Source organism: Silurus meridionalis, chromosome 8 (assembly GCF_014805685.1).
Source record: "Silurus meridionalis isolate SWU-2019-XX chromosome 8, ASM1480568v1, whole genome shotgun sequence".
NCBI classification, from domain to species: Eukaryota; Metazoa; Chordata; class Actinopteri; order Siluriformes; family Siluridae; genus Silurus; species Silurus meridionalis.
This window is the reverse complement of record NC_060891.1, coordinates 17514527-17540082: the sequence shown is the minus strand read 5'-3', so window position 1 is coordinate 17540082 and position 25556 is coordinate 17514527. Positions and strand designations below refer to the sequence as shown.

The window sequence follows — 25556 nt, the reverse complement described above, 5'->3', positions numbered from 1 at the left end:
TCAAACAACTACAAAGAATTGATTTGTTTCAGCTAAAAAAAAAAAAAAAAAAAAAAAAAAAAAAAGAAAAAGTATGAACTGCGTAGAAGTTTGCATTATGTTTCATATCTGGAATACGACAGTTCTTGGCAATAGACACAGACTTTTGGGCCCTACTTAATCTCAGGAGAAATACACAAAAGGAGCTGAAATCAGATCCACAAGCCAAGTGTGATCACTCTAGTCGAGTTTGCCATCCTGTTGATGCCATGATGTCCCAGAATTCTCCATGGTGCAGCACTAAGACAACAGCTTGATGAATAAACATGATGTTTGATTTGACATGGGCTTGGAGGCTTGAAAACACTTTCATATTAAAAACTCTTGCTTTTCCACTGCGATTTTAGAAACTGTAGCGTGGTTTGGCTCAGAGAGGAAAAACAGAAATGCACAAAAAAAACCATACAATAGCAAAAAACAGCTACTGTGTAACAACTGGAAGAGCGTTAAGAAACGCGGACACTGAAGACAGGGTTGTGCAGCTGCATGATGGAGGGGCTGTATTGTCTTTTTTCCCCAGCAGTGCACAAACACACACGGAGGCCTGATTTAAGAGCCCTGTGACTCGATGGGTTAAAGGTCAAAGCAATGAATGTTAAGAGCTACTTCTCTCCTCGTAGAAAGGCAGGGTGCAGTGGAGTTATGGGGTGAAAGGTTAAAACTACAGCGCGTGTCACAGCTGCCTTCGGACATAACTCTTTTTGGGTGTACTAACTTCGGAATGCGTGCATGTTTCTCTTCTGACAATGCGGACTGCCCCGATCCCACTATTACGAAGGGTAATATACTGAAGGTTAATCATTTCTGGCCGAGATTCCCTACATAAACAGCAGAGCTGTTGCTTCACATGAGGTTACTTTGATGAGGGAGGCTATAGGCCACTACAGTCAGCGTTTTCATGTGCTTGCGGTAAACGCATGACAAGGTGCAAGTACAGGCGTAACGCTGTTTATCTAAGCAATGAAAGCAGTTAGCTATGAAAAGCAGAAGTTATTTACTTCATTTTGTCCATTTCTTTTTTTTTTTTTTCGGTATCCCGGATTGACCATGAGCGCCATTTCACATGGGCAGGGCTGCTGGGAAAGTTTGGGAGGCGGCTGACATTTCTGAACACTAGCTGTAGCACTGAGGAGAAAAAAAAGAAGGTTGCCTGCTCCCGTACTATTTATATTTAATTACAGAGCACGCTTAAACCATTTCCCAGATGCAAAAATGTAAAAACGACTTTGTAATGCAGCGCAACAGCTCTAGAGTGTCACGTCAGTTGTTCTCATAAAATGCATTCTTTAACAAAAATCACGAGGGCAAAAAAATATTTTAGAAATTATCGCATGATCCGTGCCGTTCGAATAAGCTTACCATATTGATGAGCTGTGTGTGCACTATGTCTTCGACGAGGGCGGCGGTTTCATGTAGGGGTCTCCGAGAATCCCCCAGTGCAAACCTGCAACACGAAAACACACACTGTTAAAGATGCCAAAATACTTGAACAGTGGGTTTTGATTGCTATAAAGCTAAAGGTCAGGAATATTTCAGAGGGCAGCTTCATTGAAAGGCAGTTTTTTGTAAATATGCCTTTCAAAAATCATTCAATTACATTTTCAATTCAGCATTTTTAACAATGAACATTATCTTAAAGCAGCTGTACAGAGATAAAGTGGGTATAAAGTTCTTTACAAGAGTAACTTTAGTGCCTACAAGTGTCTTCCTTATAATTATAGGTTCATCACTAATGATCGAGCCAGTGGCGACTGCGGCAAGGAAAAACTACCTGATGGCATTAGGAAAAAACCTTGAGAGGAACCAGACTCAAAAAGAAAACCCATCCTGTGAAAGGTGCTTAAATGTAAAACTGTTCCTGCAACCTGTGGTCCTGTAGTAGACTGCTGATATTAATAATTTATATAAATATAAAATTTTTGATGGAGTTTATGGACCTTTTAAATTGTTCTTAAAATGTGGTGGAGTTGGAAAGGTGATGTATCTTAATGAAGAAAAGAGATAATGTATTAATATAAAATCCTGAGTTTTTCTTGTTCTCTCTGTTACATGGAATTTATATGTACAGTTGAAATGCAATAAAAAATATAAAAAAAAACCAAAATATTGATATTATAAAGATTAATTTCTTTCAATGCTTTAAATAGCTACGTGGATGCCCCATCAACCCCCCTGAACCCATTCGATTTTTTCACCCTCAATTTATCCTAAGTCAGTCAAAACTCAAGCGTATGTCATTGGACAGGGAGGCTCCATTCTAACAGTATAAACGATACAATATGTAGGGGGGTGAACAGATATTTAACTGCAATCTGCAGAAAAGTTTGGATTCATAAGCAACCAGAAGAGAGGAACTGATTTTATACAATTATTACAGAAATAAAGAAGCACATATTTCACCACAAGTCACGTCCACGTCCATATTAGATTACACATAAAAATTAAAAGATATAATGATATAAAAAGCATGCAGACCCAAGGATTTCACTTTTGTACTTTTATTACTGACAAGAAAGAAAGCCATCAAGCGAGCATGAATGCCAAACTGTTCAATAATTAAACAGATGTGATATATACTGGAGAAAAAGACAGCATGGCAGCAGGCCTTATATTTTCACCCTGCTATTTTCTTATTGAACAATTTGCTTATTCAGACAGAAATGCAAAATATTTGGTTTTGTTCTCTACTGGCTCACAAGACCGAGGTTTGCAAATTTCACCTAGGAATTTCACCTGCAATTCCATCAAAGTTCACCGATGTAAACTAGGAGCGAAGCTAAAGTGATTGCAAATCATTTTCACATCTTTTACGTCACATGTCCTTTCCCCTTCAGTGAATTTTCCACCGGATGAATTTTTATCACGCTCGGTCTGAACTCTACTTCAATCTGCAAAACCAAAAAACTTTGCTTCCTATTTTCCTATTTAGACATACTGAGGGTTCAAATAATGATAACTGGCATGGTTAAGTCTTAAACATTGGAATTATTTATTTATACATCAACCTAAAATATCCCAAATATAGCTTGTCTGGTTTTCAGGAAACACTTCTAATATAAAATTAAAAAAAAAAACTAAAGCAAGTAAGTAAAGCATCACAGGGTAGTGTCTATATATGCACCAAGTAACACAAAGAGATCAGAGGTGACTGCAGTATCACACTTCTGCTTGTGAAATATGTTCAGAGTAGAGCTCTAACTACCTGCCTGTGGTCAGTTAAGGGTTGATGGCCTCGCTCAAGGTGCTGGGATTTGAAATTGATCAGATCGAGTTCAACATCTTAGACTAGTCTATCTCTACTCAGCAAAGAATAAAGAAAAGTCATGCTTTATTCATACCCTCAGTGGCACAGAGCTCTGTGGATTCATGACGATAATACACACACACACACACACACACACACACACACACAAAACTCCTTATCATGCCAATTGGTCTGCACTGTTTTATACAAACCTAGGGTTGCAAACAGGTGGAAAATTTCCAATACATTTTCTGAAACTTTCCATGGGAAATTCATCTGGGGAAACTTGGAAATTTGCCAAGTTGAAAACTTACCAGGAAAATGTATATAAACTGTTTGCATATGCAAGCATAAATATAAACATTTTGTTTGGTCATAAGCAGAAATACATGCAAAATAATACATATTTTAAAATATGATATTTTCAACTGATTTAATTGTATAATTTTGTTGCACAATAGCTTACACACAGCATAAGGAAGTTGTAAATATTAATTTATGTACTATATAAGTAGCGTACATGAAAACTCGCCAAGATGGACGTTTCTTGATCTTATGTTGCGTGCAGAATTCAAGAAATGATCTGTTATGGAGGAATGCACAGTGCATGTAGGAGGTATGGCCTCAATGGCCCTGCAGTAAGTGTGCTGAAATCTGGATGTTTTAACCAGGATTATGATTTTTTTTCAACTACATCTCTGATACAGGCTACAGGCGGATACAGGCTAACCTGCAAGTTTGCTAATTTACTTTAATTCCCATATATTCCTGTTAATTCCCATGTTCCAAAGTTTTCTTAGAAACACCTAGAATTTTGCAACCCTATACAAACCTACATCAAACTTAAGTTCCAGGTGTTGACGTGGCTAATTCCTGAATTGTTTTTTTTACCCGAACACTAAATGCCTAACCCATATTATGAAGAGCTTGATAACAAGCTGATGAGTGTGTTAAACATCTACAAGGCAGTGAATACTAACAAATGCACCTGAAAATCTCTCACAACCATTTAGGAGGTGGGATGGAAGTGCTGTCAGCGAAGTTGTTTTCATTACAACGGCACCTTCATGCCTGTCAGGAGCCATTAGGATCCGGTTTTCAGTAGCAATTAGGCTCCAGCGTTGTTAAAGCGCTACAGCGGGTATGACTTTGAAGAAAGATCTAAAGATTATTCTCGCTATTACATGACATCCTGTTCCAAAAAATTAAATGTCAGCAAATTTTTTAACGTGAGGTCAAGAGCTAAGAGCTGTTACAGCACCAGTTATGCTCGAGTCACGTGCCATTAATGAAAAGCAACGTCACGTCAATTAGCGGCTAGGCTAGGCGGCTATGTTCATACCACGTCACTAAAGCTACTCGGCGTACCCTGTTTACAAATTCTACACCCCTTTATTCGCGAGTTTCCCACATCGTTGCTGCCAACGTTTCCCACATTCAGTGCGCTTAATATCGACACAGCGGTTTCGTCCGATGAAAGTGCAAACCGCTAAACAGCCACAGACTCGCTGCAGTTCTAAGAGACTACCATGAGAAACCCAATATTTCAACCAGGAGAATAAATTCACTAATGGACTCGAATAACTAAAATGCTGACGAATCCAATGCTCCCGCACAGACATCACTTGCTTCCAAAACTATATCCTCATATTAGTAATTATCCCTCAATCTACATGTGCAAATATTCAAATCCCTTATTTTGTGAAGCTGTACAATAACAACAGTTGTAACTGATTGGTCCTATAAACATGCAGCTACTTTTTTGGCAACACAAGAAACTTTGTTGAAGACCACCAACTCATTTTTTTTTATTTCTTTTATGGTTCAAAGACAATTCAAAGAACACACCTACCCTCTTGAAAAAAAAATACATCTGGATATTGAATATCCCAACCATAACGCTGTCAATTAACTTTTATTACAAACCCCCGTTTCATTTCTCTGCTTCACATAAATACATTTGAATTCAAATGGCTTCCAGAAAAAAAAAAAAATCAGTAATTTACTCCAGTTGTGTAATTTATTCCATTTGTTTAGTCACAAAGCAGTTTAGTTTTGCTCAGGAAACCAGCGAGACAACAGTCGCCATATAGGAAGTTTGCAGACTGAATTCGGAAAAGAAAAAAATGTGCTTTAAATAAACGTTGCCTCAACATTGCGACTCGGAAATAAAATATCTTTTTTTTTTTTTTTTTTTTTTTTAAATACAATGTCACACAAAAAGCAGAGTGGATAAAGGCAAGTAGGAAAAAGAACTCGGAAGAGTAACAAACAGGCTCATAATTGTGAACATGCAGCAAGTCTGACATGCTGTTTTTCCTCTTCCTGTCACAGTAGTAGACATACATGAGTGTAGTGCAGACGTTCATAATCCCTTGCATGTTGATCTGAGCTCGACAGGATCATTGGTTTGGCCTGTGGCCCCCTGTGTGTTTACATCGACTGGGCAGCACGAATCGGTCTGCACAAACGATGCTAAACAAAAGCTTGAGAGAGAACGCGGCTAGTCTGCTAAAAAGGGCTGGATGTTTGGGTCCGGGCTTTGTGTTCAAAGTGAGTGCAGCACAGTGGACGCTGATGTTTATGAGCTTGTGGTGCAGCAACAGCCTCCTTTTGCCTTCCTGCATGTCACCATCCGCCTTAGAAACAGGGTAAACACAGTCATCTAAGGTTTCTGATAGCAGAAAACAATCAATCCAAATACATTCAAAGGTCTGCGCTAATGTTAGTTTAAACTGCAAACAAGTTTTTTGGGGAACCAGTGGGAAAGATTTATCCTGGCTTTAATCTTCTGCAACCCAAAAACAAAGCTTAGAAAAACACCAAGTTATACACTAAATAGAGAGGAAAAAAATATTGGAACGACCTGAGTTTTCCAGCCATATGTGGTTCTCCCCCACACTATCAGCGCTGCTACAGAGCTCTGACCTCAACCCTATTGGACACCTTTTGGATGAACTGGAACACTGACTGCAGCCCAGACCTCCTCACCCTACATACCTGGTTTTAACATGCTAGTGCCTGAATGAGCAAAACCTAGTGAAGCATGTTATGATCAGTTGTCCATACTGTGTACATATAGATTATTTATAGAATATACACTGATCAGGCATAACATTATGACCACCTGCCTAAAACTGACTGGTCTGTGGCTAAGCAGGCCCAAACTGTGAGGCACTGTGTATTATGACACCTTTCTGTCAGAGCCAGCATTAACTGCGAATCACACGGGCCAGCCTTCGCTCCATACGTGCATCAATGATCCTCGGCCGCCCATGACCCTGTCTCCGGTTCACCACTGTTCATTCCTTGGACAACTATTGATAGATACTGACCACTGCAGACCGGGAACAGCCCACAAGAGCTGCAGTTTTGGAGATGCTCTGACTCAGTCGTTTAGTCATCACAATTTAGCCCTTGTCAAACTTACTCAAATACTTACTCTTGCCCATTATTTATGCTTCTAATACATCAACTTCGCAGACAAAATGCTCACTTGCTGCCCAATATATCCCACCCACTAACAGGTGCCATGATGGAGATAATAAATGCTATTCATTTCACCGCACATAATGGTATAATGTCATAATGTTGTGCCTGATCAGCATATATAACATAATACAAGAGAATGGCATTTCCATTTACTAGCATGTTCTAGTCAGAAAACTCACACATGCGCACACACACACAGATAGATGGCCATGATGCATCTGAAATGTTCATCTGCACCACTAGAAATGAGGTTTTTGTTAATACACCCATTTATTTTGTGGAACTGGTTAATTAAAGACTCCGGGAGTTTAACTTTGCAGCTTAATTATTCTTAATTTTAAAAAGCTCAGAGTCCTCAGGATTATGGTTTTAGGGTTAACCAGAAGGAATTATGATTCAATTGGTTCAGCAGACTCTGCTCCATAATTTAATTAGTCGCATAACCAGAGGAGCAGGGCAATACTTGTTTTGTTCAAGAAAAAAAAAGCCTAAAACGTGTGAGGTTTAACGGTGACGTTGTCACCTATGAATCATTCATGTGGGCAGAGTTTAAAGAATATATTTTTTATTTTAAGGAAAAAATAAATAGTGCATGTGAAACTACAAACTTGCTTAGTTAGATAAAAGCAGCAGCGTATCAGTCATTATCCTGTATCCATCAGCGAGCACAGGAACGAGGCAGTTTTAAGCCCAAAATAAACCCGGGTAAGGTAAGCTGTGTTTGTTTTACAGACACTGTCGCAGGTCGGTGAGCAGTCTTGTGTTGGCACACGGGCTTGAAAGTGAGAGAGAGAAAGAGAGAGAGTGAGAGAGAGAGAGAGAGAGAGAGAGAGAGAGAGACATAATGACAGGCTTCTGACATCACAACCTTGGAGTCAAACATCAGCCTTCCCGGAACATTTTTTTCTTTTCCCAGGTTGTTAGTGGAATTTTTTTGGTTGTGTTGTTTTTCCCAATAATGACAGCTGATACTCAAGCTGCTTATTATATTCATAATTTTTTTACTGTTAATAAATCAATGCAACTCATTTTAATCTGTAGAAATGAAGACCTGCGCATCATGTAGATACGAATACGATATCAATTATTTTACAATTCAGTGTTGGAGTAGTTGTTAACACTTTCTGCAGGATTTTTCCATTTATGAGTGGATTTACGGTGTGTGTGTGTGTGTGTGTGTGTGTGTGTGTGTGTGTGTGAGAAGCAGCTGTGGAGTTTTCCAGGCTCAGAGGCGTTTATAGCCATAGGGTGGGGTTCGACTGGGCTGGACTTGCACTATTTTGGGACAGTTGAAGCTGGTTTCTCCAGTCTGGAAAACACACTTGGGTCCTGATATGGGGAAATGAGCTTTCAGAGAAAAAAAGAAAAAAAAAAAAACAAGAGATCCACATGGGTGTAAGAGGAAACTCTGTTATGAAAATATGAATCTTCAGAAGAAGCTTATGTGCTAGTAATAAAGGCAACAGGTAACTAGATTGCTACAGAGGTTAAAAAAAAAAAAAAAAAAAAATCCTCATTATTAAAATAAAGAATCCTAAACAGTTACATTGTCGTTTTTTTTTGAAGCCGTCTTTATTTACAGTGTATACAAATTTAAACATCACAAAATAAATCATGGGCCATGATGGTGAAAACTGAATGCGTTAAACTTAAATTTTTGAAAACTACAATTTAGTCCTAGTTACACATAGGTAATTGTTTGTCTCTTTAGTTCTATTATATACAATTATATATGTGTTATTTATATATATGTTATTTATAACACACAAAGTATTTTATAGTCAACTTATTGTCATCATGAAGCTGAAGCAATTCTAGAACATTTATGAAATTTTTTTTTAAAGAGATAGAGAGCAAGAAAAAAAAATTGGTGCCAGCGCCTCGAGGTATGCATTTAGGATTTAAATCCGTAATGTTATAGGCAGAGGCTGTCCAGGAAAATAAACAGCTGTAGCAGCTCCCGTCATAACTGAAGGCAGAGTTTGTTATTTTGTTCGATGCACTGGCAGGCGATACGGAGACCTTCAGCACTTATTACACTCCGCTTATTTGACTTTGTCTGCTCAAACACAGCGGAGGTGAGAGCGGTACAGTATTCAGAGCTCGGAATATTAACGACACACATTACGCTTCGACACAGAATCACATCGAAATATTCACTGTTTATACTACAGGAGGTTTGAATTTATGAATCTGATAGGTCAGACCGTGTTGATTACATATATTTCTTAATAACTGAACAGGACAGATGTATGTTAATGTTCTGGATGTAATGTTAGTGTTTCTTCAGTTACAACTCAACTTAAGCGGGGGCTCTTTTACATGGGGAGCTGGACATGCCACGTAATCAAAATCAGATTGTATTGTGTATAAAAGAATTTTTCATGAAAATGGTTAATGGTTAATATAGATCTTTTTTTTCTTTGCAGGAAGATGTTGATTTAATTTAGGAAAAAGATCCCAAAAATAGCAAACTCTAAAGACAGACGTTTTGTGGTGTTACTGTAACATGTCAGGCTGTATTTATTATTATCATTTTCATTATTATCAAGAAATGTGTGTGTGTGTGTGTGTGTGTGTGTGTGTGTGTGTGTGTGTGTGTGTGTGTGCGCTTATGTGTTTGGGGGGGTATCTGGACACCTGCCCAGACATTGATGCTGGTTGAAAAGACCTGGAAGTTTCTCAGTTCAACTCGAAGATGACGAGTGGGGTTAAGATCAGTGCTAATTGCAAGCCAATAAAGTTCCGCAGCAATAGAACAATGAAGTTTGTTTTGCACACAGGAATATTGTCAAACTGGGATATTTTTGGGCCCGTTACAGCCAGTAAATCAGTAAATTTTAATGCCACCACATATGAAGGCATTCTATACAAATGCATGCTTCCAACTTTGTAGCAACAGAGGAAGAACTGTACAGATGTCATGGTCAGGTATCAAATCCTTGGCTGCATAGTAAAAATGTAGCCTTTAATGCCTAAAAACAATGAAAAATAATGTTTTAATTCAATCTAAATGTGCATTTCTTGTGAAATAAGAGAAGCGTGCTATGTTATAAGAAAAATGAAACACTCAAGGATGTTCCATTGTACAAAAAATAAAAAAATTTAAATCAACTCATTTATTATTTTTCCTTTAAAGCTCACCTTGTCATGTTTAATTCCTTGCTGATTAATTTCTTTATGGATCATTAAAACTTTTCAACAAAGCACAAATACTTCTAAGCAAAAAACATAATTGCTTAGTTTTCTTTTTATATTTACTAAATCATGAATAATTTAAAACAGCATGCCATTAGTAGTTTAGCATGTGACTTTTAATGGGGCTGAAACAGCAGCACACCAGAAAAATAGGGGGAAAAAATTCAAACCAACTGTACAAAAACCAAAACAAAGGAAAAACAGATTATGTAATTAACCCTTTTGAAATCAGGACACTCCCATATGGAGTTGAAAAAAAAAAAACACGGAGAAGCAGCTGGACCTGGGTGCTGGACAACATGTCACCCCCACTGTCCTGCCTGGCAAAGCCCTGGAGGACAGACTGATCATGAACACATGCTACCTGCAGATCAGCGGCTCGCTCAACACCACATAATGAAGATAAATAGCTATTACTGACGTGTGCTTTCTCCCTCTCTCCTAATCATATTAAAGCGTCTTGTGTTTGTAGAGAGATAAAGAGGCTTTTGCTGTGTTAAAAACGCATTAGAGTTAAACCTGAGAGGGTGTCCGGTTATTTTCCCGTCGTCCTCTTTTTATTTGCAAAAGATTAGTTAAATCCTATAACATCCTGGCTCAGTCCATCAACACTGAAGCTGCAAAAGACTGGTCTGAGCTGTACAGTACAGTATGTTTGCTTTACAGTAGAAACTAGTGTCTAGATTATTAAATTGGTAATAGCTGGAACAACACTTAAGACCTGAAAGAGTCTATTTGGTCTAAATACACCTGACTCAATGTTTTGGAGTAGAGTGGTATATTTCTCCATTGAAAGTCTGTGAAGGGGGCGGTTAATAAACATCAGTCCAACTTAAAACCTGCAATTACACTTAAACACTTTGCAATACATCTCAGGATACAAAAACCAAACCCATCTAAGTGCCAGAGAGGTGTCTTCTGATTGCTTGGAGGGTTCGGGCATCAAGGAATATTCAAGAATGGTTGTTCATCCTGCAATCTTTCTCTCAGGCACTTTGTGTATGCCATGTACACTCTCAACTCAATGTCATTCTTTAATCATCACAAACCACCTTATTCTGGGGAGGGCACACACTTATTTACACCTAGGGCAAATGCAATTTTGTCAATCAAGCAGGATATTGGAATGAAACTTGAAAGCCGAGAAGAAAAACATGCATAAGAAAATACTGTACACAGGAACTCCTCACAAGTTGTGAGAAGACAAATATTGACAATAATAATGATCCTAGGATAATCAATTTCTTGTTTAGATCAGCAGATTTCTTTTTTTGTATTCCACTAGCATCTTTTTTGACAAAAGTATCAGTATAAATATCAATACCTTACTTGTGTTGAAGCATCTTGCATTTCTATATTCTGATCTAGAAAACCAAGATGATATTTAGCTTTCAGCTTTGAGCAATATGTAAATGTTTTGTTAAAAAGATTGTCCATTCTAGTAATCTGTGCTGGGTGTTTTATCTTCGCTCTGCATAGAGTGCTGAATTTATAGGCCGTAAATCAACATTTATTTTGTGTTTTGCTCAAATTTCATGCATGTTTTGCGTGCTGAAAGTTACAAGAAAAGGCAATGAAGCATTTAGTGCGCAGGCCTGTTCAAAAAAACCAAGCACCACAAGTTCCAAAACCATAGACCAACACAAGACCACAGCAAATAGCAAGATTAGGGCGCAAGCAACACCCTCACGACCACCGCCTCACTATTCAATACCACTAATAAGGTGACACACACTGTCCATGGCTCAGGATCAAGCCTAATCATGTTCCTTGGGTGACATACATTTAAATCAGGGTCAGGAAAAAGGAAATCTACATTTCACTCCTATCAGTCACACTCCAATAAAAATGCCATTACTGCAATAACAGGATATGGTTGGTATTGCTAGTCTGAAGAAAAACGCAAAAACAGCATTTAAACTCGACCACAGCTTCTGTCGATGGTATATTTCGAGAGTCTGGTTTAACCGCCCTGTTCATGGGGATTTTTTTTTTCTTTTTTTTTTTAGTTTAACTACATTTTTCCTGTTATGGAGTCTGGTTTTGTGCAATTGTCCTTGTAAATCTCAAGAAAGTGCTAGATAAATGAGTGAGCTATAGAAACGTGCACTAAGGGGGTTCATAAAAACAATTTCACATGCAAAATGTCCACAGCTAGAGCGACACTGAAAGCTCTTCCACAATCATATTGGTCATTAAGCATTTAACAAGTGAATTAAAATCACAATTATGCAACCACACCCTTAGAGAAAAGAAACTCGCTCTGGCCATCTGGTAAAGTAGACACTGAACAACAGTCACTGTAGCACTGCCAGGCTGCTCTGTTAATGGTGCGGTAAAAAAAACAAGAAAATAAAGAAAATTATTTATAATATAAACAAGCATAAACAAAATGGACCTAATAGTGAACTCTGATGCCCTGAAAAGAAAGCCACAGTTTTCCCAGAAATGCAAATTATTTAATAGCAAAGCATTATTAATTTGTTTTTTAAATACTATGAGAGACAAAAACCAGAAACCAATTCTATTAGGAGCAAGCTGACCTTTATGGCATTTTTCAACCTCAAATACTGAACGCATGCGACAAGCGTTGTTTCCTTTTTCATGGGCGACCTGTTTCTCTTGTTTAGAACAATTGGCCCAAGAGAAAGCCACATCCTGAGGGACAAATGCTCAAGCACCTGCTGAGGCCTTGCGTCGGGTTGGGTGCCTTTCTGATCCCATAGACCATTAGGCTCCCACCCCATTTCATTTGAGTACAGCATTTTACCTAACAAAAAAATGGGAGTCAGGGCAGCACAATATGAGGGATGTTGGGATAACGTCAGATTCTTTCAGGTTATGTACACTCTGCTGTCCCCAACAGCATTCAATGCAAATGCAGATCCTATGAGATGAAAAGCCAATGAAACACATTCTGCTCTGAATAAAATAAGGACCCAGCATTTACTAGTGTCAGGGCTCCCCGCCCCCCCTCCAAACAAATCAAATAGCATTGTAATGCCAACCCTGAAGGAAAAAAAAATAGATGAGGCACACTGTGTTCTGCAAATATTTTTTTCCCCTCCGCTAATTATATATTGCAGCCCGTGCAACATGACAACAGCAGAAAGCTGATCCCAAATCTCCCAACTCTGGCCGAGGCCTGTTTAAGAAGCTTCTGTCTAAGACTGCCAGTCTTTATCCTCTCAGCCTGCAGAGTGCTTCCATATGTGAGAAGCGCAAGCAGCGTTCCCCGAAAAACGTTTGCTCCAATCACATCCTCGCCTGGGCTGCCCTCGGTGCGACACCCGAAACGTCCTGAAGGCTCCCCCAAACCCTTCCCATCTCATATTAAACTGACTGGGACAGGCATCAGGCAGCCAGGAAGCTGAATCATTATCCAAATTAGAAAACGAGGAGAGACGAGTCACTCTGAGTGTTGCACGGGAATTTTCTTTTGAACTGAGTGGTTATGACAGAGTCACAGTCATTTATGAGACTCAAAAAAAAAACAACAAAAAAACAACAAAGGAAAGAAAAAAAAGCACGCTAGGGCCACACAAGACAGCTGTGCTCTGTTTTCTTATAATACAACTTACTCTCAGTGCACACGATAAAAAAAAAAAAAAAAATAAATAAATAAAAAAAAAAAAAAGAGTAACGGCTCTATTGCTGCATGTTTTTTAAAGCCTGTTCCTTCAGATTAGATATGAATAGTAACCTACAATTATGCAGTGCAGAACCGGAACACGGGGGACACACTGTGAAACACAGTGTCTGACATCTAACGTGGCGCTCAAACAAAATAAGCATCTTGCGGTGCCTAAAAGCAAATCTAAAAATACTATAGCACAGCTGGTTGACATTTATTTTCTAGGCCTTAGCAACAACATTCAGTTGTTTCCCGGTTTTGAGAAATAGCAAAAAGTTCAGAATACGGCAAATGTAAATATCAAACACATTCGCCTCATAATTTTTGCGTGTCAACAGTTGACCAATCAAAATCCAAAGGTAATCCCACTCAGATTTTTTCATTGTTTTAAATAAAAGATGATAAGCTAAATACGTTTAAACTGTTTAATAAACCAAACAACAAAAATTGCATTGTAATGCAGTAAAACTCAATCTTAAAAACCTGTACTTTTGCTAAAATATACTGATGCTTATTTACTGCAATTTATGGTGTACTATTCAGTATTAAACCAATTAAACCAAAAATTGCAGTTTAGCTGACTTTTCTTTTGTCAATAGTGTTAAGATATTAAGGTTTGGTGTGAGGATTATGTGAACTGCAAGACATTCTCCTGCAAGCAGGTTTTATTTGATCCTGCATCTCTCCTAAAAAGAAAGCTATTTTTAAGATGATATAGCTTTGAGAATGTCTTTACGAATATTACAGACCCTTAACTACTTAAAGAATCACTAAGGAACTATTTTGAGTGTATAGCTTTTAAATGGAAATCTGTGGTTTCCAGAAGATCCACATTAGAACCCATGAGGAAGTAGTTTATAAGAATTAAACTAAAAATTAACTATAAACAAACTAAAAAAAAGAGGGAAAAAAAACCCCGGATATTTTCACAAGAATTTTTTATTTTTTTATTTTTTTAAGTAGAACCTCTTTATGAATCTAATGAACTCATTAGGAACCAGTTTCATGTGTGCAAAAGTGTGTGCTTCTTTATCACAAACAACATTTTTTACAAAAGAAGATCTTTATGGATCCGAGAAGAAACTCTTAAAGGAAGTCATTTCAAAGAGTAGGACTGCTTTCTAGCAAATCTTCAACAATGTCTGTTTTTTCCATTAAAAACAGTGTTATCTCCTTATAAATGTGAGAATCCTTTTATCTAAAGAATGCTTGTAATTTTAAAACATTTTTGTTTATTAAAAAAGATTAACTGTGACTCTAAGGACCATTAACTATCCAAAGAACCTTTTGGGAACTCGTTTTTTTAGGAGCCTATGGCTATTCAGTGCTAAAAGTAAATATTAGACTGTATTCTCCAAGTGCAAACCCTCTGGATAAGATTGTCTGCCAAATAAATAAATGTAAATGTAATGGCTTACATCTTTGTAAATCCCTTCGGGAATTGCCATAAAAAGTCTCACTACTCCCACATACACAAATCGCAAATACACAAATCACAGTGTTGGGATTTTGTTCTTGTATTTGACATTTTGCGTATGAAAACAATTCTTCGAATACAAATGAAATACAAATGGAAGCAAAGGGAGACATATGTGAGAATATTCAGAACATGATCCACATTTCCTGAATGTAAACTCTGTTTCCTCTGCCTTACTGAAATAACTTCAGAAAACTGATTACTTTGATTCATTTAGGTCATAAGTGAATTTAGTTGCGTAAACCAGCTTAATAAATGTTGCCTTTTTCCTAATTTAATAGTGCAGTTGTGTATTTTTTAGTGTAGGAGACACAGCCTCTTAGCCCACCCACCCTCACACACACACAGCTACTTTTTAGTGCATGTCTCTAGTTCCTAGAAAGCTATGACCTAAAACACATTGGATCACCAGTTTAAGTGGGAAAAGGTGCTATGGTTTTGACTGATAATTTGCCAGGGACCAAAGGTCTTAAAAGCAAACCTGCAAGATTTCCATTTAATACTGACCTTTATAATCATGCAGCACTCTGAAGGCAGAAACCACAAGGGCAGGAGCAGAAAGAAATGGCTGATGGTAGAAGCGTGCTTTGGGGATAATCTGACAGCTCAGTGACCATAGGGAGGGGAGGGGGGAGTAGGGGGGGCTGGTTTGAGAGGAGATTTACTTGAAAAGATGACAGGAAACCACAGGGCCACAGAGGCGGCCAGGGAAACGTGCCTTCTTTCAGCATGGAGGACGACTCTCTGTTCCCCCAGCCCCAGCCTCAGCATTATTACTGCAATTAGCCCATGTCTTAAGGGGCTTATGATTATATTGCTCCTTTTCATCAGCCGAGGGCCTCAGCGGCAGCGCTCCAAAGAGGGGCTTGTCATCAGAAAGTCTCTAGAAACATGTGTGCAGCGGCTAATAGCCATAGAAACACGGTTTATGAAGAACACTTAGGGGGAAGAATTGTCCACGATTCTCGTAAGCTGCTTTTCTTCTGAACAGATCCCAATCAAAATCCATAAGCATTTTACTGAGAGAGGGAAAAAAACTACAAACACTTAAACCACACATCATCCTAACTCTAAACATTTGTGACCGTTCTGAGAAATCATCTCCTGCAAATTCCTACAGTTTTCCCAGCCGTGAGAGCACGATGTTTCCTTGTGTCCTATCAACTTCAGACTTGATGTACGAGCGGACTAAATGTTACACAAACCCAAAAATAAGAGGGAGGGAAAAGTGATAAATTATTTACTTGTTTATTAATGAAAATGTCCAGTTTGGTTTGCCAAAGAAAATAATAGTCACTTCCAGAAAAACATGAGGGACTGGTGTTAAAAGGCACTGGTGAGTGTGTGGTGAGGTCATTCAGCAGCACAGCCAGACTGTCATTACCATCTCACCATGATCAATCATACCCACATCATCTCCAATGTTCTAAATGTTACATGTAGACGGTTAAAGACTACTCACTTGCTCAATACATTACAACTTCAGATTTGAAATTGATTGGGTTAAATTCATTCGTAAAAATGTAATAAAAACTTAATAGGAAAATTTGTTTAAAAGCAAGAAAAACATGAAGGCAATCACATTACCATAAATGGATCCTGCACTAACAAGTCTACTCCTTGTTAAGCATTTGTAGTTCACAAATACCCTTTAAATATACTTAAAGAAAGGATATAAAGGAAGGAAACTATTAAAGATATAAGTTGCTACACTATATGGATAAAAGACTTTTCCAGTCTTATATGGTTCATGCCCAAACTGTTACCACAAAGTTAGAGGTACACAATTGTATAAAATATCTTTGGATATCGTAGCATTTAATTTTCCCTTCAATTAAACTAGGAGACCCAAACCTGTTTCAGCATTACAATGCCCCTGAGCACAAAGAGAGCTCCATTAAGATATGGTTTACTTGTGTGGCCTGCTATAGAGCTCTGACCTCAACCCTATTAAACACCTTTGGGATGAAATAGAACGCTGAGTGCACCCCAGGCCTCCTCACCCTTCATTATTTTCTGACTTTGTCTAATGCCGTTGTGGTTGATTGAGCACAAATCTCCACAAGCACACGCCAAAATCTAGTGGAGCAACTTCCTAAAATAGTGGAGGTTATTATAATAGTAAATGGGGACTAATTGTAAAATGGGATTTAAAAAAAAAAAAAAAAAGGACATATGAATCTATTGGTCAGGTGTCCACAAACATTTGTACATATAGTGTACCCAGTTTGATTTTATTTGATTCTACTCGCACATTAAGATATCGTTTGGCCATCTCTGCATTTCAGTATATTTTTGCATTCAGTATATTAAAATACAAAAATAATTTTGTTAGGAATACAATAGCTGAGCAGGCTGAAATAAAATCTCGCAGGAATAAAAAGGATAAATCTTTATTTCTACACAAGAACTAAACTCTAAACTCGTCTCTAGTTTTCCCCCTATACTTATATAGCGGTGTTAAAATGTTAAATGGCACCAAAGCCACTAATGAGGAGACACTGTTCCAGAGATTAAACCCAGTAGAGTTCACTAAAGAGCCGGGATCCTTTTGACCACATGCTTCGTGTAGTCGCTGCTGCAGACATGGGGATAAATATTACCAGACTCAATTCATTAGGAGCTGTATACATTACTCCTCCTTTGAAATTCTAACTTGGAGTAATCATGTGAGGCTCGAGCTCCGGCTCTTCACTCGGGCTTCTGTGTCTCGGACTCAGAGGACATGATCAAGGCTTTTATATTCTACGACAGTTATTATCACAGCATCGTGAAAATAAATATGCTTCCCCATACAAAGCATACAAAACTCAGTTCATAATGGTGCGAGCTTTGACAAATACTGACATGTTGATATCTTTGGGGTTATCCTGCACACAGCCTGAACCATTACTGCAGATAACGCAAGATAAAATAGACATTCGTGCGTGTATGTGTTTCAAATGATCGAGTTCACAGTGAAGTCACTTGGTGTGGAATCTGGCTTGCCATCACACGTGGGATAAAACTAACTGACTGACTGACAGTGCATAGCAGTACGATCAGTCCATCACTGCGTGAGTGACATTTGGGCACACACTGTGTACAATGCGTCAGGGGAACATTTCCTCACTTCCTTTTACTTTAAGACGGATTCCAGATTGCAGTCTGCTGGTGAAGGCCGCACAGGTCTGGCAATATAAACGCCAGTAAAATCAAGGTTACACTAAAACACTGTTATATCACAGGGTAAATGATTTCATTTTCTAATACTTGCCTACTATAAGATTTATTTGTAGACAGTTGCAAAAGTTTGCAGCCCCCTATTGTTTTCTAGCACATTAAACACAATATTCTCTTTTAAAAAAAATAAAAACTCTCTCTCTCTCTCTCATATATATATATATATATATATATATATATACACACACACACACACACACACACACACACACACACACACACACACACAACTATATATTTATATAAATGCACTATGGACAAAAACTTGTGGACAGCTTTTGAATATCCCAATCCACATTGAGTCCCCATTTGCTGTTATAATAATATCCACTATTCTGAGAAAATGTTCCACTAGATTTTGGAGTGTATTTTTGCTCATTCAGCAACAAGGTTGTTTATTAAAATCAGGTACTGATGTAGGGTGTGAAGGCAGTCAGCGATAAAATTCATCCTGAAAGAGTTAAGTAGGACTGAGATCAGAGCTCTATAGCACCACACACAAGATGTTCTACTCAAACACATGTGCATCATATCTTCATGGAGCTGACCAGTACATTTGTCCATTAAAAAATAATGTACATATTTTAATAATTAAAAAGTATTAAAAACTACTCACAGTCATAATCAATTATGATAAACAAATCTTGTGTATCATACATTATCATGTTACCTCAGCTACCACTTTTTTATGCGAATGAATTAGGATTCCAGACACCTAAAACACGGGACTATGCAACAAACTAGAGTATATACTACCCTGGTGGGCTAAATCAATCATTTATCCACTCCTGTATCATAGAATAAATACTGCACATAACACAAAATAATTGTGTGGGAAACATTAACTGAAAATTGTTAAACATTTTTTTAATCATCAATTCTTGATGGCCAAAAAAAATAAAATGCAGACCAAATCTGCTTGTGAAATGATGAAATTATATATATACAGGTTTATAATGGTTTCAGCATGGCTTGTTTAAAACTACTATAACCCTGTATATAATTTCAAGCAATAATAAAAAGAAACAAACGTACGAAACCGTCTTCGTTTTCTCCAACTGAAAAAATAAAACTATTAATATCTTTTTTAAATTTTGAATTCAAGCAAAAAGAAAACTTTGCCACACATTATACACAAACTTGTGTATAGAAACACAAGTGAAAATATCTTAAATGTAGTCAAATGTATCTAGTACACTAGATCTGCAAAAGTATTGGGTCATCAGATTTGTTCCAGCCATAAGTGGTTATTCCCCAAGGTGTGACAAACCTGTTCCAGCATGACAATGCTCCTATACACAAAGCAAGCTCTGTAAAGACAAGGTGTACCAGGGTTGGATTGGGAGATCTTAAGTGGCCTGCTGTAGAGCTCTGACCTTAACACTATTTAACATGTTTGGGATAAATTGGAATCTTACACTAGTATCTGGCATTACTAATGCCCTTGTGGGTATATAAGCACCACCAAACACATGAAACTACTGAAACATCTACCCAGAAGAGTGGTGGTTATTATAAAAGCAGATTAGGATCTAAATATGAAATGGGATGTTCAAAAAGCACAAACGAATTGTATGGTCAGGTGTCCACAATCTATTGTCCATATAGTGTATTTCCTGTTATAAGATTATTCAACCTCTTCCTATATATTCTTTTTCAATTGACAAATCACTTATTTCCTAAAAGAAGCTAAATTCTAATTCTATCAGTAGAATAAGAAAACTACAACCTTGAAATTAGTAAAAAGAGTAAAGATTTCTTAAAATAAGAAAAGAATACATCAATTTGGACTGTATTTAAGTTAGTTTTTTTTTTTTTTACATGCTAAGACCACTTTTGTTTGGCAGTGCAAGAGATTTAAGGACGATGGTTTAAGGGATTTAAAGGAGGTTTATAAGTAGAAGAAAGCTTCCAATCCGACAAGTATTCACTTCCAAACAGCTCCACCTGTACAGCTTTAGACTCTGTATTTGTTCAGCAGACTCTTCATTTTTGATTGATTATGTGTTACATGACAGGATGCATGTGTGCATTAGTTATGTCGCTGCATGTAGCTAATTTGCAAAGTCAAACTACTCTGTGTACTCTGTACAATTGGCAAACAGATTCTTCTATTTCCATGTGCCATTATTTATGTACGCCGTGACAGAGCAGCTCTCAAAGTGCCATTTAACGCCTGTCTCCTGTGTAGTTTACATTGGCGTCAAGTTACATAGATTTTGAATGGGAGTTTGAATATAATCCAAATTAAATTTTGCTGTGAAAGGTGACCAGTTGCACCTCTTATTTGAATACTGCTAACCACTCAGAATATGCAAAAAACAATGCCTCGCAAAGGTAAATCCCGAACTTCACACAGAAATATAGCTCGGGTGTTGCGTAGCTTTTCTTTATGACTTACTTACCTTTATTAAACCTATATAACTAATGAGCATTTATTATAGAAATAAATCAAAAATATAAAAAGTAAATACTTTATACTTCCTGTAAATGTATGTTTGGTGTGTTTTTTTAAATAAAATTAATTTATTATATTTTTATATAGGAGTTTCATAAAAAATTATTTTGTTTAGTAGATTTTTTCACCCATAAAGAAATCTAAATTCTTATATTTAATAAAGGATTTTTAGCAGGGTTTGGTTTTTGTAGATTTTCTTTTTGTATGTTTTCATACAAAATTCTAAATTATTATATTTAATAAATAGGGTTTATAAGGATTTTTTCTGGATTTTCTCTATAAATAAATCTGTTATTATATTGTGAAAGATTTTATACAGGTATTTAGCTATTCTTTTCTTTTATAAAAAATTGTAAAAAGTGAAACCGTTTATGAAAAGTTTTTATAAGGGACTGTTTGGTTTTCTGGATTTTTTATTTTCCCCATAAATAAATTTGAATGATTGTATTTTTCCACAAAGAATTCAGAAAGAGTTATGCTAAATTTTTTATAAGTAAATCTAAATCATTCAATATTTTATCAATTATAAATATTGGTAACTTGTGGACTGCTATACCTGCGGATTACGTAGCTCGTATTTCTTTTAGAAGGCCGCTCTGTTACTCATTCGTGCACGTTTTTTACATCATACATTCGAGATGAGCTGCCAGAAATGTAGCTTCTGAAAACTAGAGGAAAAGCTGCCAAAACCTCGAAGTGCTCCCAGATCCTGCAGTTAGGAAGAAGACGGACCTGAATTACACTGAAGTGTGCTCCCTCTGAACGCTACCACATGTTAACACAGGCCTCTGCACCATATTAGCTAAAGCCACTGGTTTAAAGACATGGCAAATAGAGCAGAGCCCCTGTGAGCTCATGGGCTTTCTGTTAAGTGTGCACGCACACACACAGAGACACACACAGAGACACACACACCAAAAGCTAAGCAACATCCAAAAGATTTCACATGACTAAACACACCATAATGTCAGTGGCTTTATAAAGAACAGCTCCTAAATATCGAGTATCAGAACGTTTCAAAGCGATGCAGTGATAGCGATACACTTCACATCATAGTAAATATCCATACACACAATCTGCCCCGGTACCTCGTCTCTGGAGGCAATAAGGCCTCAAAGAAATACAAACACTCAGGGCCATAATACAGTGTATAAAAAAAATAAATAAACCATGGAATATATATTATTTTACTTGCGTCCCTGTTTCGAATTTTTTTTAACTTAGGAAACCTGCATGTGACTTTTATTTGTAAGTAAACATACGATTCACGTTAAGACTATTGTGAATACATGTCACAAAGGATTTCCTGAAAGGGAGGGTAAAAAGTCATGACTAAATTAATTACAATGTCCTCTTCCATTTCCTTTCATCCTTCTTAAATCCGTTACCAAAGCTGAGGCGTGGAAAAGCCAGCAATTAGACATCAAAAAGCAGGTTTTATTTGCGCTAAACATGTGTTTGTTTCCATGGTAATTACTAAAACAGGGCTAGAAAATGGAGAAACAGAAACATACGAGAGATAGAGAGAGAGCGAGAGAGAGAGAAGCTGAAGCCTTTTGTATACTTGAGGTAAAAATAAACCATTACTAAAAATTTTTGAAAGAGTCGTTTATTTCAGTTCATTACAGAATTGCTGTAAATGGAAGTTCCCTTTTTGGTAATACAAGACCACAAGCCAGAAAACAACACAATGCATTTGTGACGCCAGAAAAAAGCCAGAATTTTTCCTCCTCAGTACAAATTCTAACAAATGTAAGTCGAGAAAATAAGCGCAGGCTCGAGTCTGAGGGAAAGCGCAAGACGCCCAGACATTCTTTGGAAACTCGCAACAGAAAGAAACACGAGTAAAGAGCGACGTATCGCCTTCACTCGCAGTAATATAATTTAAATCCCTGCGTTTTGATTACCGGAGAATCCTGATGTTGTTCATTACACTAAAATTTATGCTACGCGCTAGAGAATGCGACAGAAGCGTCGCTCCGCTGCGCATCGGATATTTTGAACAAACTCATTTGACGTAATTAGCCGGAAAAGGGAAATGCAGAACACACAGTGAATGGTTTGATTTGTTTGTTGTAGTTATTTTTAATATAACCTTAAAGAGAATTATATTTAGAAATTTATGTGGCAGAAACAAAGTGTGTGAATGTGTTGAATAAATCATCAAAGCTTCATGTAGATTATATAACTCATAAATTAAAAACAAAGAAAAGAAAAAAGAAAATCCTGCCTCCTGAATCGTCTACAAGTATCCTAGAAGTAATGCGTTCCAAATTGCATTATTGCCATTTTCAGTAGAGTGTGATCCGTAAACGCTTTTTCAGCTAATATTGCCCACAGCTCCTCGTATGAGGAAGGAGGAGTTTTGTGACTGAACACTAAAAGATCTCTTTGTGACTAAAGGAAAGGTGGAAAAAAACCTCAAGGGATTGATGAATTAACATATACAGCAGAAAATTGTATAAAGGAATATTGATGAAATGCAGCATGATGGTTTTTTGCATGTGTAAGCAGGCAACAAGGTTCTCTCCTGTCATGTTAATAAGCTCCAGGACTTGTGCACGCTCTTGCTACCCAGACAAATGTACCTACTTTTTTACACAGACAAAAAAAGTCCTACACGGGCAAATAAAAAAATCAAACAAACATGGGTTTACTGATATATTACAAAACATATTTCGTACAGACAGGTGGTAATCTACGCCATGATCTCTGCATTTAGGACATTTTGCGTTAATGCTGGTGGTGTGTTAAAGAGGCCCGTGGATAACCTCTGCCTCGACGTAACACGACATTGTAAGATCTTGCGCTCGAGCTGACATCACTGTGAGCGTCACTGTGCGTGAGCGCCAGTTTTGCTAGGCAACTGGACTTGTGATAATTGTCAAAAATGACAGGCTCTTCTCCTTAATTGCCGTTCTGAAGAAGTGCCCTTGCCGCAAGAAAAGCCACTGGAGTTGACAAAATCTGCCAAGTATGACCAAGCTCTTAGAGGTAGCAGTGTGTGTGTGTGTGTGTGTGTGTGTGTGTGTGTGTGTGTGTGTGTGTGTGTTTCTTCACATGACTGACATGACTTCCTTTAATATTTAATTTAAGCCTGTACCTGAAAACATTTCCAAATATACAATATTTACGCATCATTAGCTGGGTATAGTGATATGTGAATTTGATGGTCTTTTTTCTTCAAAATCCTAAACTAAATGCAAAAAGAAAAATCAGACAAAAGAGGCAGCTCTGAAAATCTGATTCACATAAGGTCTAAACACAACCATCAGACACATGGCATGAATTTATAGGACTTGTTGTATTTTTAAGCTTGAGTGTAGGCAGTGGTGTTTGTATTGGATAAAACCCCTGATTACACCAGAAATGAACACAGTAGACTCACAGTAATTCTTAATTTTCAGCCACCTACCTCACAACAACATGTTTTGTAAGTAAATAAACTTGTGTTTGCCTAATAAACACTCATTTTGCATGCTAATTTAGATTTCACAGATTTGGATCCAACGGAACTTATTTCTGGGTTTGACTTTTTGTTTGTTGAGAACGTTTTTCAGCATCTTTAACAACAACAAAGATTATATATATATATATATATATATATATATATATATATATATATATATATATATATATATATATATATATATATATATATATATATATAAACATTTCAGCCTATTAAAAAGGTGTAAAAGTATAAGCATATAGAGTTGCAAAAGATTATTAAGATGAATGAACTTATCATTGCAATGTAAAAAACATCACATTGGGTTATACATTTAACAATAAAAAAATACCATAATGAAACCGAATTAATCAAAACACACATCAGAAAGAGGCCTATAAAGAAAAAATTGAATTTATTCCATGCTGGTGCCAGTTCATCTTCGACAAAGTAAAGTGATCTTTGTGTGGTCATCGGAACGCTTTTTGACCCCCCAACACTGCCGCAGCGTCAAATCCAAATCCAACAACGCTGCTCATTTGTGTAATCTTTCAGATCACCTAGTGGGAGACTAATGTCTCCTAGAGGCATTAGTGCGGGTTTTTTGCACAAGCCAGGAATAATGTTCTACCATCTAAAGCCCTGTTTATGCCTGTGTGGTCCATGGTGACGCTCGCCAAGCTAAAACCCGGCCTGCAACGGGCACCGCACATTCCGGTTTCTCCTTACACACTGGCCACGGAAACGGCGCGCCTGCACGGGGACCACCGCGGCTCACCTAAAACAGAACCGACACCCTGACTGCAGCACAGACACATGCGAAGTAGAAAATGATACATGTGAAATATCATTAAATAAATGATGAGGTGCCTGGAATCTGGCATGGCAGTGAGGTCTGATGCGGGTTATGTATATATGGATGTACACTCACATATATATATATATATATATATATATATATATATATATATATAAAATATATGTGATTTACACAAAGAAGGAAAGTACAATAGCACGGCGCTGAATGTGATGGATGCTTAATGCGCTGCTGAAGGAATATCACTTCACATCACCTCGGAGCCTTAAGAGGCAGTTGTGGCTGAAGCGTTTCCTGTTATAGCCTGGCCACATCCTGTAGAGCAATAAGAGATGAGATTTTTTTTTATATATTTTTATATTCACAAGCTCACAGTAACGGAATCTTAGCGACTACGGACGAAAGAAAAGGGGGAAAGCAGAATGTTCTAATACGAAACGTTTGGTTCAGAAAAGTAGAGCACTCTGCTTACACAGCTGATGAGGGGCTTCTGTCAGAGACTTCCTGTCTCTTTAGAACCTTTG

General features: G+C 37.4%; 1 protein-coding gene across 4 annotated transcripts in view; it reads right to left on the bottom strand.

The window, feature by feature from the left end:
• The window catches only part of supt3h (SPT3 homolog, SAGA and STAGA complex component), an 85349-nt gene that overhangs the window by 39515 nt on the left and 20278 nt on the right, over positions 1–25556 (bottom strand). For all 4 annotated transcript variants that reach the window (XM_046855442.1, XM_046855441.1, XM_046855445.1 and 1 more), the window contains one exon: positions 1399–1483. In XM_046855442.1, coding sequence (XP_046711398.1) covers positions 1399–1483 — 85 coding nt within the window. The remainder of the gene's footprint in view (positions 1–1398; positions 1484–25556) is intronic.